Source organism: Ziziphus jujuba, chromosome 11, assembly GCF_031755915.1.
Source record: "Ziziphus jujuba cultivar Dongzao chromosome 11, ASM3175591v1".
Taxonomy (NCBI): Eukaryota; Viridiplantae; Streptophyta; class Magnoliopsida; order Rosales; family Rhamnaceae; genus Ziziphus; species Ziziphus jujuba.
In genome coordinates this window covers 13,287,946-13,304,380 of record NC_083389.1, presented here as the reverse complement: position 1 = coordinate 13,304,380, position 16,435 = coordinate 13,287,946, and the positions used below count along the sequence as shown (strand labels likewise).

At 26.5% G+C, this 16,435-nt stretch overlaps 1 protein-coding gene across 1 annotated transcript; it reads right to left on the bottom strand.

The window, feature by feature from the left end:
- Window positions 1-45: 45 nt before the first annotated feature.
- LOC107432571 (pathogen-related protein) lies at window positions 46-1,474 on the bottom strand. Its single transcript, XM_016043744.4, has 4 exons — window positions 1,263-1,474; window positions 1,009-1,141; window positions 573-871; window positions 46-475 (listed from the first exon to the last, which is right to left on the bottom strand). Exons 1-4 carry the CDS (start codon window positions 1,413-1,415, stop codon window positions 326-328), a joined length of 735 nt encoding a protein of 244 aa, XP_015899230.2. The 5' UTR covers window positions 1,416-1,474; the 3' UTR covers window positions 46-325.
- Window positions 1,475-16,435: the final 14,961 nt, after the last annotated feature.

Sequence of the window (16,435 nt, the reverse complement as noted above, 5' to 3'; positions counted from 1 at the left end):
GTTAGTGGTTATTAACAAGTAAATAACATAATGACCCATCTAATCTGATGGAGAGAAGAACCAACCATTTTATTTTTGGTCACATTCTGGAACAATTCTAGCGTAATCTTTCATAGGATTAACTAAACAGGTGGTTTCCCAGAAAGGAATAACCATACAGGTTGTATCCCAGAACCGTCTAGTGGCTTCCCTTTAACAATGGTTTTGGATTCGAATCTATATCCCAATACATGATAATTGTAAAATAAAATTAAAAAAAAAAAAGAAAAAGAAGAAATCCAACTGGGGCAATAAGATGATTTAGGTACAAAAGAAGATAAAACATTCATTTAGTAGTCAATTTGGAGAAGGGACAGCTAAGAGAAGCTGCTGCTGATGAATGTTCAGACAAGGATTGTCCCTTGAGAAGCCCTGCCATAAGCTCTGCAGGGTCATAGTAAACCTCCACATCTTCAACTCTTAAAGATTCATCAACCTGTCAAAAAGATCAATTAAATATTTTATTATTATATTTTTATAATTTTATACATAAAATTTATTGATCATTTGGTGGTTGAATTTAATAAACACACCTTGAGAGTTCCGAATCCAAAAAATTGAACGAGCTCTCCAGTAGGAGCATGTCCTTTGTAAGGACCTTCAAAGAAACCCCAGTGCCTGAACTTGTAGGAAATTAGAGGAGGTCCTGAATAAACATGGAGCACTTCCCAAGCAAACCCACGAGGGAACGCCGAACGGAAAATTTCATGAGAGGATTCAAAGGTTTCTTCATCTGCTTTGTAATATTGAAACTCTTTTGGCAGAGAATTCTTCAACAAAGCATTGTAGCTCCCAATTTTGAGAGTTTCTTCAGCCGATAATCCTTCTCTTCCTGTAAATATATTATAGGTTATTTATTTATTTATTTTTAGTCTTATTATTTTGCATGACATAAATAACTAGATAAATCTAAAGCCATCAAAACTCTTTATTCTGTTCATTTTTGTTTTTTTTTTTTTTTTTTCTTACCGTTCACGATAAGCTTGAATTTTGGTGGGTTTATGGTCTTGAAGTCTTGCAAACGTGTTTTGTGGGAAAGCTCCATTTCCCATGACTTAATAGCATTCTGTACTATTTCTTCTAGCGACCCTTTTGGCCATTCCTGCAAATGAAAAAGAAAACAATAAGCTTCTGAAGATCAGAGAGAGAGAGAGAGAGAGAGAGAGAGAGAGAGAGAGAAATTAAGAGAAAGAGATAGAGAAGCAGATGATGAGAGAGAGAACCTTAGTTCTGCCTTGTTCAAAGAGCATATTAACATCATCATAAGTGGGAGGGCCACCATGTCTCCACTGGATGTTATTTTCCTCATCATGGAGGAAAGACCTGTACTTATCTCCTGCAATAATCTTCTTAGCTGAAGCTTCTTCACTTGCCATGTCTAAATTTCTTTCCTGATGAACAAAGGAAGCAACTACAAAGGCTAGAGAAGCAACTATAAAGGCTATATTTATAGGCAAAAAAATGTAGCAAAATGTGGAGACAAATTATTTTTGTTAAATAGAATTTAATTAATAGTTTCTGGTGTATTTTCATTTTTATCTATTATAATAATTTCTCAATATGTCAAATTTATGAGTTTCCAAATATAAATATAAATGAAATGCTAACATATGATTTATTACTTTCCAAATATAAATATAGATGACATCTCAATATAATATATAAATAAATAAATAAATAAATAAATATATATATATATATACACATATTTATGAAATACTATGTCTACCAGCTTCTTATAAATTTTCTCCTGACCCCATATGTCATGATCAGTAAATTATTTAGAATATCCAAAAGATATTTTTATTTTATTTTACTTTTTACTTAATTTTAATTTGGATCAGCTTTTTTATTTGTTAAATAATGGCTAACAAATTGTATGACTATAGCCAGATATATTCTTTCTTCTATTATTTTGGTTTTATTTTAGTCCATGCAATACTCAACAGATAAATACATCATAGTTTTTATATGGATAATATTTGAAATACCATATCAAAATATTTATTAAATATATATACGAAATTTTTTAATTGATTTTTATTTTATTTTATTTATTTTTTAAATGTTTTTATTCATATTTAATAAATTAAATAAAATGTATATATTTGATAGATATTTTAATAAATTAGATGATGCTTCAATTATTACTTCTTTTTTTTTTATCTATTATTATTTTTGAAAGGATGGCTATAAAATACTTTAATTGAATTAAATCGTTATTTATACGATTCTTAACAGTTCATTGACTAGCTAGTCAATTCGTTTTTTTGGGGATCCTTTTTCAAATTAATTCAAAATTATTAGGGATTTTTCATTTTTCATTTTTCTTTTGTTTCTTTGTTTTTTGAAAAAATGATTGGGGATATGACGAAGTGATACATAAACCATGTCTTAAAGATCCACTTTACTCAACTATATTTGTGCTGGTGATCATTAGTAAAAATCTTGTAAGATATTATCTTATTTTCTTATTATTTATTTATTTATTGTGCAAAAAATTTCTTATATGTACTCTTATTGATGTGATGATAATTATCTCTAAGATAGATCTTTGCTAACTACGGGGCAATAAAATCATTACTACGGAGAAAACAAATTTGTTTTAATTTAATATTAAAGATTTCCATATAACTAAGTTTTATTATTATTATTATTATTTTGCATAATCCATATCACTAAAGTTGATCGAACGTACGGGAGTCGAGAAAAATATATCCAATTGCTTGATCCCATGCGGTGTGAAACAATAATCACATGCATCTCAACCAAAAAAATAAAAATAAAAATAAAAATTATTGACTATTACTATTATTATATTATTATATTGCAAAAAAAATATTATTATATTTTCACCACAATTGCTGTCTTTTGAGAGAGAAAGAGGGAGGTGAAAGATATGCTTAAATAACAATTATTGCCGGCAGAATAATGTTGATGGGCAAAGCAAGAATTTCTGCAGTTAAAAAGTTTGATTTTGTCTTTTACTGTCTCCGAAAATTAGAGAAGAAGGTAAATTTAACATAGGAAGGGTTTAAAAAGCATTGATCCATTTTGAGAAAATCGTATCCTATGATTTCTTTTCTTAAAAGAAAAAAAAAATGATAATACATATGGTTCATTTTATTTATTTCTTGTTTTTAAAAAAGTTTTGATTAGGAAAATACATATGGGTATGGTTAAGACTATGATTGCATACCTATCAATATATATATATATATATATATATAGCCAAGAAAGCATGCACCTAACTTAATTTGTTATATTTCCTAAAAAGAAAAAAAATAAAAATAAAGCTATAGTAGCGGTGGAATAGTTAGTTGCATTTTAATATTTTATAATTTGGTTAGTTTACATATTAATTCAACTTTTAAATTTAAAATATTTCAGATTTTCAATTTATAATTTATTTTACATATTAGTTTAATTTTTAAATTGATTAAACCTAAATATAAAAATTGAAAAAATTAACTGGATTTTCAATTCACAAATATAATGATAAATTTTAATTCATTATTTTCCAATAAATTATCTGGGAACAAAATTGGACAATCATCTTCTTTTCAAATTTTCCGATATTGACATTAATAATTGCAAGGTACCACTCAGTAATTTGAATTCATTAATTGACGATAAATTTCCCATCGCACACTGGTAGTTTTCAACAGTAGTGTTTCGGATAAGTGTTCGTTGAAATTAAGGTCTTCAACCAATTAAATTATTCCCTCAAGGATTTCTTGCATGGTTGAGATAATATATATATATATATGTAATGAGATATTTTTAATAGATTCAAATTAGATTTTTAATATAAAAATTAATATTTAATATCAGCATTTTTTTAGATCTAGATTTAAATTTATATTTATTTATTTAGTATGTCTATACATTTATATTTTTTTATTTTTAAATTTTAAATTTTTGTCCCAAAACTATGAAATTGTCATGAGAGTTTGATTCTGTAATGTTCTTCATATAAAATATTTAATTACAATGATTTAACATGGTTAGAGTCATCTCATCTATTCAGAGGAATCTAACAGGGATCCTTAATGTCACCTAGCATTTACCATCCAAGATGAAATTATATTATATGTTGCATAGATAATTAGATTTTTTAATTTATTGAATTTTGTTATTTGTTTTTAACAGTGATATCACCATCTTATATGACAAATTTTAGTTGGAAGATTTAATTTATTATTTTTATTTTAAAACTTTAAAAATAAATTATTTAATTTTCAACATTTAAATTACTATTTGGCATATAATTTTCATCAGTGATCATTCAATAATGATGACAAATAATATTTTTTCTTTGTTAAATGTATAATATAATTTATTAAATTTCATAATCAGGCTCTATAATTTCATAGATATATATAATCAGATTCCTTAATTTAATAGATATATATAATCAGATTCTTCAATTTCATAGATCTCTTGTGGGTTGATATGCTAATAGCCTAATATTAAATCAGATTCCTAAATTTAATGGATATATATATATATATATATATATAATCAAATTCCTTAACTTCATAGATATATAATCTGATTTCCTTAATTTCATAGGTCTCTTATGGGTTGATATGCCAATAGCCTAATATTAAACTAATTAAGGACGCTAATTAACCACAACAATGATTTTTATTGGCTTTGTCTAATTGAGGTCTATCTTTTAAAGGCAAATTTAAAAGGCTCATATGATAAATCTTTAGTATAATATTACTAGATCAATATAGTAAAATACCAACTGTACATTGCAATATACATGTATGTTTGCTATTCAATTAATGATGAGATTTCTCAATCTTAAGGACGTACGAAATAATTACTATAAAAAAAGAAAGAACAGAACTCAAAAGAAATATAGCTAACTAATTATGGATAAAAACGTATGAATGATGTTCATCATCCATCGTTTTTTCTTTACTATGAGTACTATTTATATAAAATAACACCAAAAAAAAAAAAAAAAAAACCAATAAGTGGGAACTTTTTTTTTTTTTATTTATAATTTTTGGTAATAACAATAAGTGGAACTTTGATTGCTAGACGGACTTTCTTTAAACATTTTGATTAGTATCAGCCATATATGACGGAATGGCTTACCTAATAAAGGCCTTATTTAATTTGCAACGACTACTGACAATAATTGATGGACATTCATGATCTTGTTCTGTGCCGAGAGGGAGAGTGAGCAGGCAAGCGATGGTTTTTAGGTTAAACAGTTCATGAAATATGGATTTAATCCATTCCAACAACAAAAGTATAAATTTGAAATTGATTTGTTTTCATTCTTTGTAAGAGAAATAAATCAGTCACAAAATTAATTTAGAGTAATTTGACCATAAAATAACATACGTGATAATTATTGGATGACCTTAATTTATTATTTTTTTGACTTCTTCTCATAAATTTCATTTTCAACACTCATATATATAATCACAATTAGAATTTATCACCGTCAGATCACAACTATTTATAGATTTTGTATAATAAATTTTTTGAACGGAAATTTTGGATAAATTAACATCGTTGAAGTGGTGCTTCGAAATTAATATGTTTTTCTTCTTTTTCCTTTCTATTTTTTTTAATTTATTTATCCAATTGTAGGTTTTGGTTATATAAATTAATAAATGCCAACATTTGCACGTGAAGATGTTAAAGCAATTATGCTCAAATAAATAAGTACTCACATTACATTCATATTCGAATCCAAAATCATTTTCAATAAATAAAAAAAAAAAATTTGTTACTAGATTGATCCAATAAAGCTTCAATTTTAAATTTTATTGTATAAACTTCTAAGGTAGTTAATATATATATATATATATACATATATATTTTTGGTTAATTAATTTTTATAATGATTAGCTCGCGTTTGAAACAATAACAGATTCTCTTGAAACAGGTTGCCCCTATTGAGAACATCTTCAAGCATTTTGTTCTACATTCTCGTCATTAGGGACGTAATTAATCAGAATTAACTTTTGGGGAGATTTGTATAGATTTTTTTTTTTCAGTGAATTTATGTAGGAAAATTTTATTACTTTTCAATATTGTACATAATTATCATAATAAATTAACTTAAAAGAAATAAATAAAACAAAACAGCGAAATGCAGGAAAAAAAAAAAAAAGAATTCCAATGCAAATAAAGTAAAACATGATTTTAATTGTAACTTGCAATTCTTCAAAGATGAAATTTTATTGAGTTTTCTACAAATTTTCCATTTTCCTAGGGGGGCAAAAAAAAAAAAATCAAACTTCTTTTTATTTTCTTCCTACATTTCTTTCTCTACAACTGTCTTATTGTATACTTTTTGTTAAGTTAATTATTTAATTTTTTTACTGCATAAGTAAATACCACATGTATACAATATTCTTTTTAAATTTTAGCTGGGTAGCTTGAGCCCCCTCTAGCCCAAAGCAAGCTGCGTCTCTGCGTCTGGCAGCACATGGTGGCCCGCCCAGGAGTCATTGCATAGTTGACTTTGCAGCCGCTTTGGATTAATGCTGCTAGATATGTAAATATATATACATATAGCTTTTACTGTATAGATCGTCGTGTACATCAAAACCAACACATTTTGAAAAAAATGTCAACTTTAACTTTGAGTTACTCAACCCACACCGTCGAATTATTTCATATATATATATATATATATATAAACAAATTAAAAACTTACTTATACATATGAATTAATAATGTTTCAAAAAGCAAAAACAAAGAGTATAATAGATGGATTAGCAGCCGGCGAAGAATCTTTACAACCCACCTACCAAAAGTTTATATACACAATTACTTTTATACATGTGAATTAATAATATTTTAAAAAAGCAAAAATAAAAAGTACCATTGATGGATTAGAAGCCACTGTTCCAAATTTTTAAAAGTGATATTTTAATTGATAATTAAGTTTCGAAGAATCTTTACAACCTGTCTATCAAAAATTTATATATACAATTACTTATACATGTGAATTAATAATATTTTAAAGAAGCAAAAGCAAAAAGTATAGTAGATGGATTAGCAGCCACTGTTTCAAATATTTTAAAGTGATATTTTAATTGATAATTGAGTTTCAAAGAATCATTACAACCTGTTTACCAAAAATTTTATATACACAATTACTTATACATGTGAATTAATAATATTTCAAAGAAGCAAAAAGAAAAAGTACAATAGATGAATTAGCAGCCTATGTTTCAAACTTTTAAAAGTGATATTTTAATTGATAATTAAGTTTCGAAGAATCTTTACAACCTACCTACCAAAAATTTATATACACTTGCTCCACCTAAAAAATTTAAATGTAATATAATTAATATAATAGCATTGATTCAAGATAAAAGGTAAAACTGTAACTAAATAGTGGCTTGACAAGCCTATAGAAAGCGAGTTCAATGAAAAATACTCAAAACTAACCATCCTATGGTCAACTAGGAACATTATTATTCCAAGGTATTAAACTTGCATTAAATTGTCAACTTAAGAATTAGTATATAATTTACTAATTATTTGTTATGGCCACTAGTTGTCTACTTATAATGATCATTCGTTTTGGAATATTTTTCATCCAATATATAGATATGGTTAGATATGTATATGCGTATCGACATATTACTTTTATTGGAAATTTCATTTTTCATTTAGCTGCCGTTGTAAAAATAACAGACTTCAAAGAAACAATATGCGCAACCCACCTACCAAAAATTTATATAGGCTTGAGTCCTACCTAAAAGAATTTGAATGTAATTTAATTGTTATGACATTAAGTCGTGAAAATTTCTTTAAAACAAAATAATAATAATAATAATAATAATAATTTAAGCAAAAAAAAAAATTGAAATTAATCATCACGAATATTTAAAAATATTAAATTGTTTTGACATCAGTATACTTTTGGTGAAATATTAATATATACTAAATATAAATAAGTGAATAAAAAAATAAATTAATTAAATATTATCATATTATTTAAAATAAAATTATTTAATATTTTTATAACCTTAACAATATTGATTAATTATTGGCTGGATATACTTTTATATATATATTTATATACAATATTCTCTTCCTATTATGTAGACAAATAATTTCTCTAAAACATCCAAATTTTTCAATATATATATATATATATATATATATTTCTATGTCTGTTGTTTTCTTTATTTCTTTCAAAGCTTTGCTCCTTCAAATTATAGTCTCTCTTCTATACTCCAAAACAAATAAATAAATATAAAAAGCTATATAATTCGTCTCTTACAAACTACAGAGACCTTCTGGCCGATCACTCTTTAAGCACTTGTTTTCAATCTCAAATGACGATACTTCAAGCAAATGCATTTTTTCACTGTCCAAAATATACACACAAACACACACACACACACACACACACACGTATATATATATATACACATTTTTTAAATGCTTAAATTTTCATTAAGAAAACAAATTACTAATGACAACTTTTTGAAGCAAGTGTTAAAGCCACAATACTATGGCCTTCTCCAAGTCAAATATCCCAACTACATTTAAAGCAATTTTTTATTAAAGTAATAAATATTATGAAAATTTATGGGTTATCATATTAATTAATATTATTTATTTTAATAATTAATATACTCACTAAAACGAAAATTAGATTTAATAACATTCACGATTGTCCGTTAAAAGCTTGTTTTTAAATATGCTAATTGACAGCATCTAATAAATATGGTTATAAGCTAATTTATATACTGGAACCATTAGAACAGGAAGGTGCTAATTTGAATGAATTTACTATAACATCTAGTAAACGTTTAGATATACTAATTGACAACGTCTAATAAAATGTGGTTCTGAGCTAATTCATTCTTGTGAACACTAAAATTATATATTGGGGGGCTGGGGAAGAACCCAACAACTTTCAAGAGGGCTATAGTATTCATAGATAAACTTAGCTAGGCATTTATTAATCAATGCATACTTATATCAATATACGTACCAAATTAAGAATTTTAAGGGTGTAAATAATAATGGATATCTTCAATTAAACTTGCACTAATTTAATATATATATATATATATTATGCAGAGCAAGGTTATAATGAGACATATGCATACTATTTGATTTATATATATTCAGCTGAATATCCAACAATAGGAAAAATAATGAGGAAAAGCAAGAAATAAAGTGATTTACAACATTTAGACATTTTTACCTTCCACATAGTCCTGTATGTGTATTTATGCATAGCTAGATGCAAACATTATATTTATAAAATATTTTTACTTATTATTTGTAAAAGTAAAATGAAAATAATTTGCTATGGTTAAAAAAATATAACATTAAAAAAATTAGCTAAACTTTATCCCTCCGTAGATCGTTATGTTTAAATATTTAATTAAATGAGTAAATATAAAAACATACAAAAAGGCAACAAACTAGACCATTCCTGAAGATATAATTAACCAGTCAAGTAATTGATAAACGGCAAGACTCTAGACCATTCCCGATGATACAATTAATCAGGAACGGATCCCTCAACATCAATATCAAGAAAAATAAAATATTAATAAAAAATAAAAAATTTGTATATACTAAAATAATTCATGATTGGCATTACTTTTAAAATAAGGTTTGACTTTAGCGTCTAAATTAAATTTAAGCCGTTATAATGCAAGTGTATGACTTGTTATTATCCCTTTGCTATGCCTCTATATATAGATTGTGTATGTACTCACCTGAAGATCTGACGGCAACAAAGGTGATTACAATCACGTAAACCAATAAACAAAAGGAATTATAGCACCTGGACATTTTCACCTCTCATACTATATGCATTTATGTCAAATTAGTCGTCTGTATTTATGATATAAATTGCTACATTTCGTCTATATTTATGATATAAATTGCTAGATTTGTTTTTTTTTTTTTTTTTTTTTAAGAAACATAAATAGCTATATCTACATATATATTTTTTTCTCTTGATATAAATTGTGACATCTATATATTTGTTTTGAATTTAGACATTTTTTTTCACTTATTTATTTACTTATTTGAAAATTTAAAACCTATATTAACAAATTGTTTTTTGTTAACCAATTTTATAAATCTCCTTAATTACCTTTTCGTGTGTGTATAACAATTAATTAATTAAAGTTTATAAAAAAAAAACTTAATTTATTATTATGTGTGTGTGTATATATATATATATATATATCTCTAACGATATCTAATTATGGAAGGGCAATAGTATGGAAAAACTGTCTAAACTTAGAATTTCGGCATCTTTTTCTTGCGAGGACTATTTTGACCTGGTCACAGGAATGCTCTGCTTGGATTCATTTGGTTTTGGATGTTGATGTTTTTTAATACCTCTTATTGCGAAAAAGAAAAATAATAAAAATAAAAAGAATCGTATTCAAAGATCAGCACAAACCGAGTTGGCATTGAGAATGGAGAAGAGATGAATTGGGTAGTAATTAGTGAATTTAATGCTAATTGTTGAGGAACTAATAATATAGCGAGTCTAAGGATTTATCTCACACGTCAGCAGGTCATAAATTTGCTTAATCATACTAAGAAGAAACCAGGCTTCCTAATCCCTCAACGATCCTAACAGTGAGTCTGTTGTGGCTTATAGGTTAATTAATTTTGCCGCTTCCTTCAGACTTTAACAGAAAAGAAAATCAACTAAAAAAAAAAAAATTATTAAAGATCACTTATTCGGATTGAAAACTGGACCAGTCATGCCTTCTTTGAAAATGGACACTACAATTGGAAGCTATTGAAGTATCAGCAGAATTACAATTTTCTTCTATGCTAGAATCAGAGATAGACTTTCCCTTCAAAAGGCCACCAAATAGCTCAGCAGGATCGTAGTAAATTTCAACCTCTTCAGCCCTCATAAATTCATCAACCTGTTAAACACATATATGTTGAATTTATTCCAGCTTTAATATTTTTGAATTGTTAAGAAATACAAACATAGTCCCATATCGGTAAGAATTAAACTCAAGGAAAACTTAGATGAATTATTCCACCCATTACTAATTTGTTTTGGATAGAAATTTCGTTTGGATATGGACAAATGGACTGCAAACTCTCTATAAGTGAGTATCAGAATCAGAATTTATCTCCTTGAGAGGAGGAGCATGTCCTTTCTAAGACATCTCAAGTAAAAAATTATTGCATAAAAATAAATAAATAAAAAGACTATTACTATTATTACATACCATAAAAAACTATTATTATATTTTCACCACAAATAATACTGTGTTATTAGAAAGAGAGAGAGAGAGAGAGAGAGTTGAAAGATGGTTAACTATTAATTAATGCCGGCAGGATAAAGTTCATTGAGTCAGAATGAATTTCGAATTTCTGCAGTTAAAAATTCAGATTTCGTCTTTTCCCGTCGCAGAAGAAAAGAGAAGAAGTAAAATTGACATACGGAGAGTTTCAAAAGGATTTATTTTTATTGTGAAATAGTAATGTCATGATACCAACAAATTCACCAAATAGTTTTTTTTATCAAATAATATAATAAAAATGATGTGCCATATAACTTAGATTTAAATGAGTTAGTCCTTTAAAATATTAATGTTACTAATTTTTTAAATGAGTTAGTCCTTTAAAATATTAATGTTACTAATTTAATATGCAAACCAATATAATAATACTATATTATTTAATAAATTTTTTGGTTTTTTTTTTTTTTTTGTTGGTTACATGTAGTATTATTGCTTTAGAATCTTACCATAAGATTTCTTCTCTTAAAAGAGAAAACAAGATAATACATATATATGGTTCATTTTTATCACTTTATTTTTATTTTTATTATTATTTTAAGAAGAAGTTTGATTAGGACAATATATATGAGAAGATTACCATTGCATACCTATCAATATATAGCCCAAAAAGAAACTTAATTTGATATGGCATATAGCGTACATCCTTTTTAATTTTCCACGTTAAAGGTGGAGATTTAAACTTAAAAACTCTCAAAATTTGAATATGGAATAGTCTTTGGAAGAGAATCCATATCTTACATAAAGGTATACAAAAGTTAAAAATATATATGATTAAATATATGTATCGTTTTGTTGTAAAATACGTGTATATCCACGATATAAAACGCTATAGATTATATGTAATTACTAATTTATATATTTCACGTAACATGGTAATGTATCCTGCGGTGCAAGCGTTGTATAACGTGGTAGTGAACGCATTTTATAATACAATTATCCTATAAATATATGTATTTGAATTCATTAGTTGTCTCTATCTGCAAATTGATGATAAATTTTGCATAGAACACTTGGCAGTTCTCCACTGTACAGTTCAGGATAAGTGTGTTGAAATTGAGTTCATGTGTAAAGAATCTAGAAGTTAAGATCCAGTTTTATTTCATAAATTAATTACTTAATTTAAATTTTGTCAAATGCACACGTACTACATTTATATTTTTCATTCAACGAACCTATAGAGACTTAAAGTGAATGCACAAAAATTAAAAATACCAAGAATACTACAACGTTCAGTTGACATTTGGATGTAGATGTATGATAGAAGTTTTTTCTTTTTTTATAGACATCGAATTGATTATAGATGTATAAACTAATCCAATTAAATATTCCCATAAAATGTCAAGGATTAGCTAATGATCTTTTCATTGACCGAGTCCATATATTTACTCGCCTGGTTGAGATTTGAAAATTTTGTTTTAGTCAATGATTTTTCTAATTTAATTTAATATAACAAAAGTTCTCATACCATTATATAATATTTGAAAAAAGTTATACCAAAGTAACAAGAATATGTAAATAAAATAATAAATATTTATTAAAAAAATAAATAGTATAAATAAAATGTGTTGTTGGAAAACATTTTAAAATTTTACTATTTATTTTAAAATATATATTTTTATTCTAAATAGTCAATTGGATGGTCGGCAGATACTTTTATTGGATATTTCATTTTCCATTTAGCTAGAAATGTAACAATAACATACTTTCTAAAAACAAGATGCATATCCAATTAAGTAGAACTCCTAGCATCTCCGTTCTACATTCTTTTGATGTTCTACATCGTGGCCCAGGAGCTACTATAAATTTAGCTTTATCACCGCTTTGAGTTGATGTTGTTATACAAATTAAGAGAAAATTAAAATCTAGATAAGAAAATTAATATAATCTATTTATTGATAAATGAATTATTAAAAGGATAAACATAATTAAATAGATACTAATTAAACATTGATTCCTCATTTCTTTGTCAACATTTTGATACCTCATAGGCTTGGTTTAATGGCTTACACACTAAAGTGCATCCTCATATCCAAAGTTCAATCCTTATCCTGATGAAAAAATAATAAAAAAAGTTAAGCAAATAAAAAACTTTTATGGTACGTCTATAATATATATATACATATATATATAATTGTGATATGATAATGATTTCATAAAATATTTATAGACAGAGACGTCAGGTGCCATAATTTTCAACCATTATAATAATTGATAATAGAAGATTGGTGTTTAGTTAACTCTTTATACTAGAAAATATTGTAATTTGAACAAACAAACAAATAAAAGAAAAACCACTAATAATAATAATAATATTAAATGTTGGGTCCTACATAAACTTTCGGTTACTCTTTTCCTGTTTAAATTCAATTTAAAAAAAAATTAAATAAAATATTTAAACGATGTGTCATTGTTTAGATTGTGTAAATTGACACATAAGGTTGGTCTAATGGTTAGTTCTTTACACTAGAAAATATTGTAATCCTAACAAATAAATAAGCCCCACTAATAATAATTAATGTTGGATCCGACATAAATTTAACGTTGTTGTTTTCCTATTTAGATTTTATTTAATATAAATATATATAATATATATATATATATATATATATTAGTTTAAATTATATGTCATTGTTTAGACTGTGCTGGTTGACAAATACATGAGCCACTAGTATACATACAGGAGAGTATTCAATATACCAATATATTTGACAAATTATCTTGGTCCTTGATTGAGTATATCCAAGGATGTATAAGCATTGGAAAGTTATGGATAGTTATGCTTATACTATATTCATTTAATGGGCAAGATAATATCTATAAAATATTTTGGTATATAGAATTAGTCTCATATGTATAAAGAAAATTTTACTATGTGTATATGTATATTTTGCTAAAATATACATATAATACAGTGAAATAATAAGAATGTGGATATCCATAGTTTATTAAAATGTAAATATTCATATGGTAGAAAAACATATGATCTGTTGGAACTATTTTTTAATTTATTCTAGAAGATATAAAAATGTCATGTAGAAAATAAAATGGAAGCTACATTGACTAATTTATTATATTAACTAATCTATTTGATTATATGTTGATATGGATGTCCAAGTCATTGAATTATTTCAATTTTTATTTTGTTTTGTCCAAGTCATTGTTTTATTTATACTACATTCATTTAATGGACAAGATAATATTTATCAAATATTTTAGTATATGAAATTACTCTCATATATAAATAAAATCATACTATATGTACATGTATATTTTGCTAAAATATACATGTAATACAGTAAAATAACAAGAATGTGGATACCTGCACCTTGCTAAAATGTGAATATTCATATGGTGGAAAAATATATGATCTGTTGGAACTATTTTTCAATTCATTCTAGAAAACATAAAAATATCATGTAGAAAATAAAATGATAGCTACATTGACTAATATATTATATTAACTAATCTGTTTGATTTTACATGTTGATATGGTTGTCCAAGTCATTGAATAATTTCATTTCTTTTTATTTTGTTTTGTCCAAGTCATTGTTTTATTTACATTATATCCATTTAATGGACAAAATAATATTTGCTAAATATTTTGGTATATAATCTCATATATATAAAAAAAATTCTACTATGCGTATATTATATTTTGCTAAAATATACATGTAATACAATGAAATAACAAGAATGTGAACATCCGCACCTTTTTAAAATGCGAATATTCACATGGTAGAAAAATATATGATTTGTTAAAACTATTTTTCAATTTATTTTGGAAGACATTAAAATATCAAGTAGAAAATAAAATGGAAGCTATATTGACTAATCTATTTTATTTTACATGTTGATATGGATGTCCAAGTCATTGAATTATTTTATTTTTTTTATTTATTTTGTCCAAGTCGTTGAATAATTTCATTTTTTTTCATTTGTTTGTATTTATCTTCCATGACCCATTTAGTTTTACATACAAACCTTTTATTTTTTCTTTTGGATTACCATGTACATGAGACGTCTTGTAAACTAGTTTTGTGTGAGAGCTCCATTTCCCATCACTTCACAGCATTTTGAACTGCTTCTTCTAGTGATCCTTTTGGCCATTCCTGATGATCTTGCTGGAAGGCAGAACCAGTCAATAAATAAGCACAGAGAGACAGAGAGAGAGAGATAGAGAGAGAGATGAATTAGGGTACGTTACCTTGGTTCTGCCTTCCTCAAAGAGCTTTTTAACTTTATCAAATATGGGAGGAGCACCATGCCTCCACTCTGTGTTCTCTGCCTCTTCCAGCAAGATTGAACGGTACTTATCTCCTGCTAAATTTATATCCTCATCCACTACTTTCGCTAAGTACTTCACCTCCTCCTCCTCTTCACTTGCCAAGATATACATTACTTTGGCGCAAAGTCGCAGTTAAGAGAAGAGATTCTTATGGTAAAACATTACTGCCATTAGATATATGCTAAATACAGCAAATGAATAAGAGTTTCATGACTTTCTTTGCTAACAAATTTTATTACCTGAAATTGATAACTTTGCAGCATGGTGATCTAGGATGACCGTGAAAATGAGAAAGCGTAGGCAAAACTAGAAACCTTGGTTTTTCTATAACAGGACTTGAAGTTATAAGATGAACGAGAGCTAGAAGATCGAAGAGCTTGCTTAAAGCTTATCCATTAGCAAAGGATTAATATCAATTGTTGGTTCGAGAAGATCAGATGGCTTCTTTGGTGCTCAGTAGTTCCAAATTGCTGGCTGGCATTGCAGCAAATTCAGCAGGGAAGTGGATGTAAGTCTTCGGTTTTTCATGCCAGAAGTGGGGACAGGGAGAGGAGTGAAAAACTATATAGAAGTTAGAAACAGACAATCCCATTGCGTACCAATAGAATTCAAGACTAGAATAATAAGGGACATTTATATAAGATACAATACGAGTCAACTCAACCATTGCTTCTCAAATTTTGGGTTGGAATAGTGTCTCTCCCCAAACCATTTAAGGTAATCAACATTAATCACTTCATTTTTAAGAAACATACAATTTTTATCAATGTGCATTCTTGTGGCTAGTATCTATACAGAAGTAAAATCA

Bases quoted from the DNA above. Each gene is read 5' to 3' on its own strand.
- LOC107432571 (XM_016043744.4), bottom strand. From the start codon at position 1,415: ATGGCAAGTGAAGAAGCTTCAGCTAAGAAGATTATTGCAGGAGATAAG. The intron at 1,142-1,262 runs GTTCTCTCTCTC...TTTCATTTGCAG, and splicing joins TTGAACAAGGCAGAACTAAG to GAATGGCCAAAAGGGTCGCT. The intron at 476-572 runs GTGTGTTTATTA...TCTTTTTGACAG, and splicing joins TTGGATTCGGAACTCTCAAG to GTTGATGAATCTTTAAGAGT.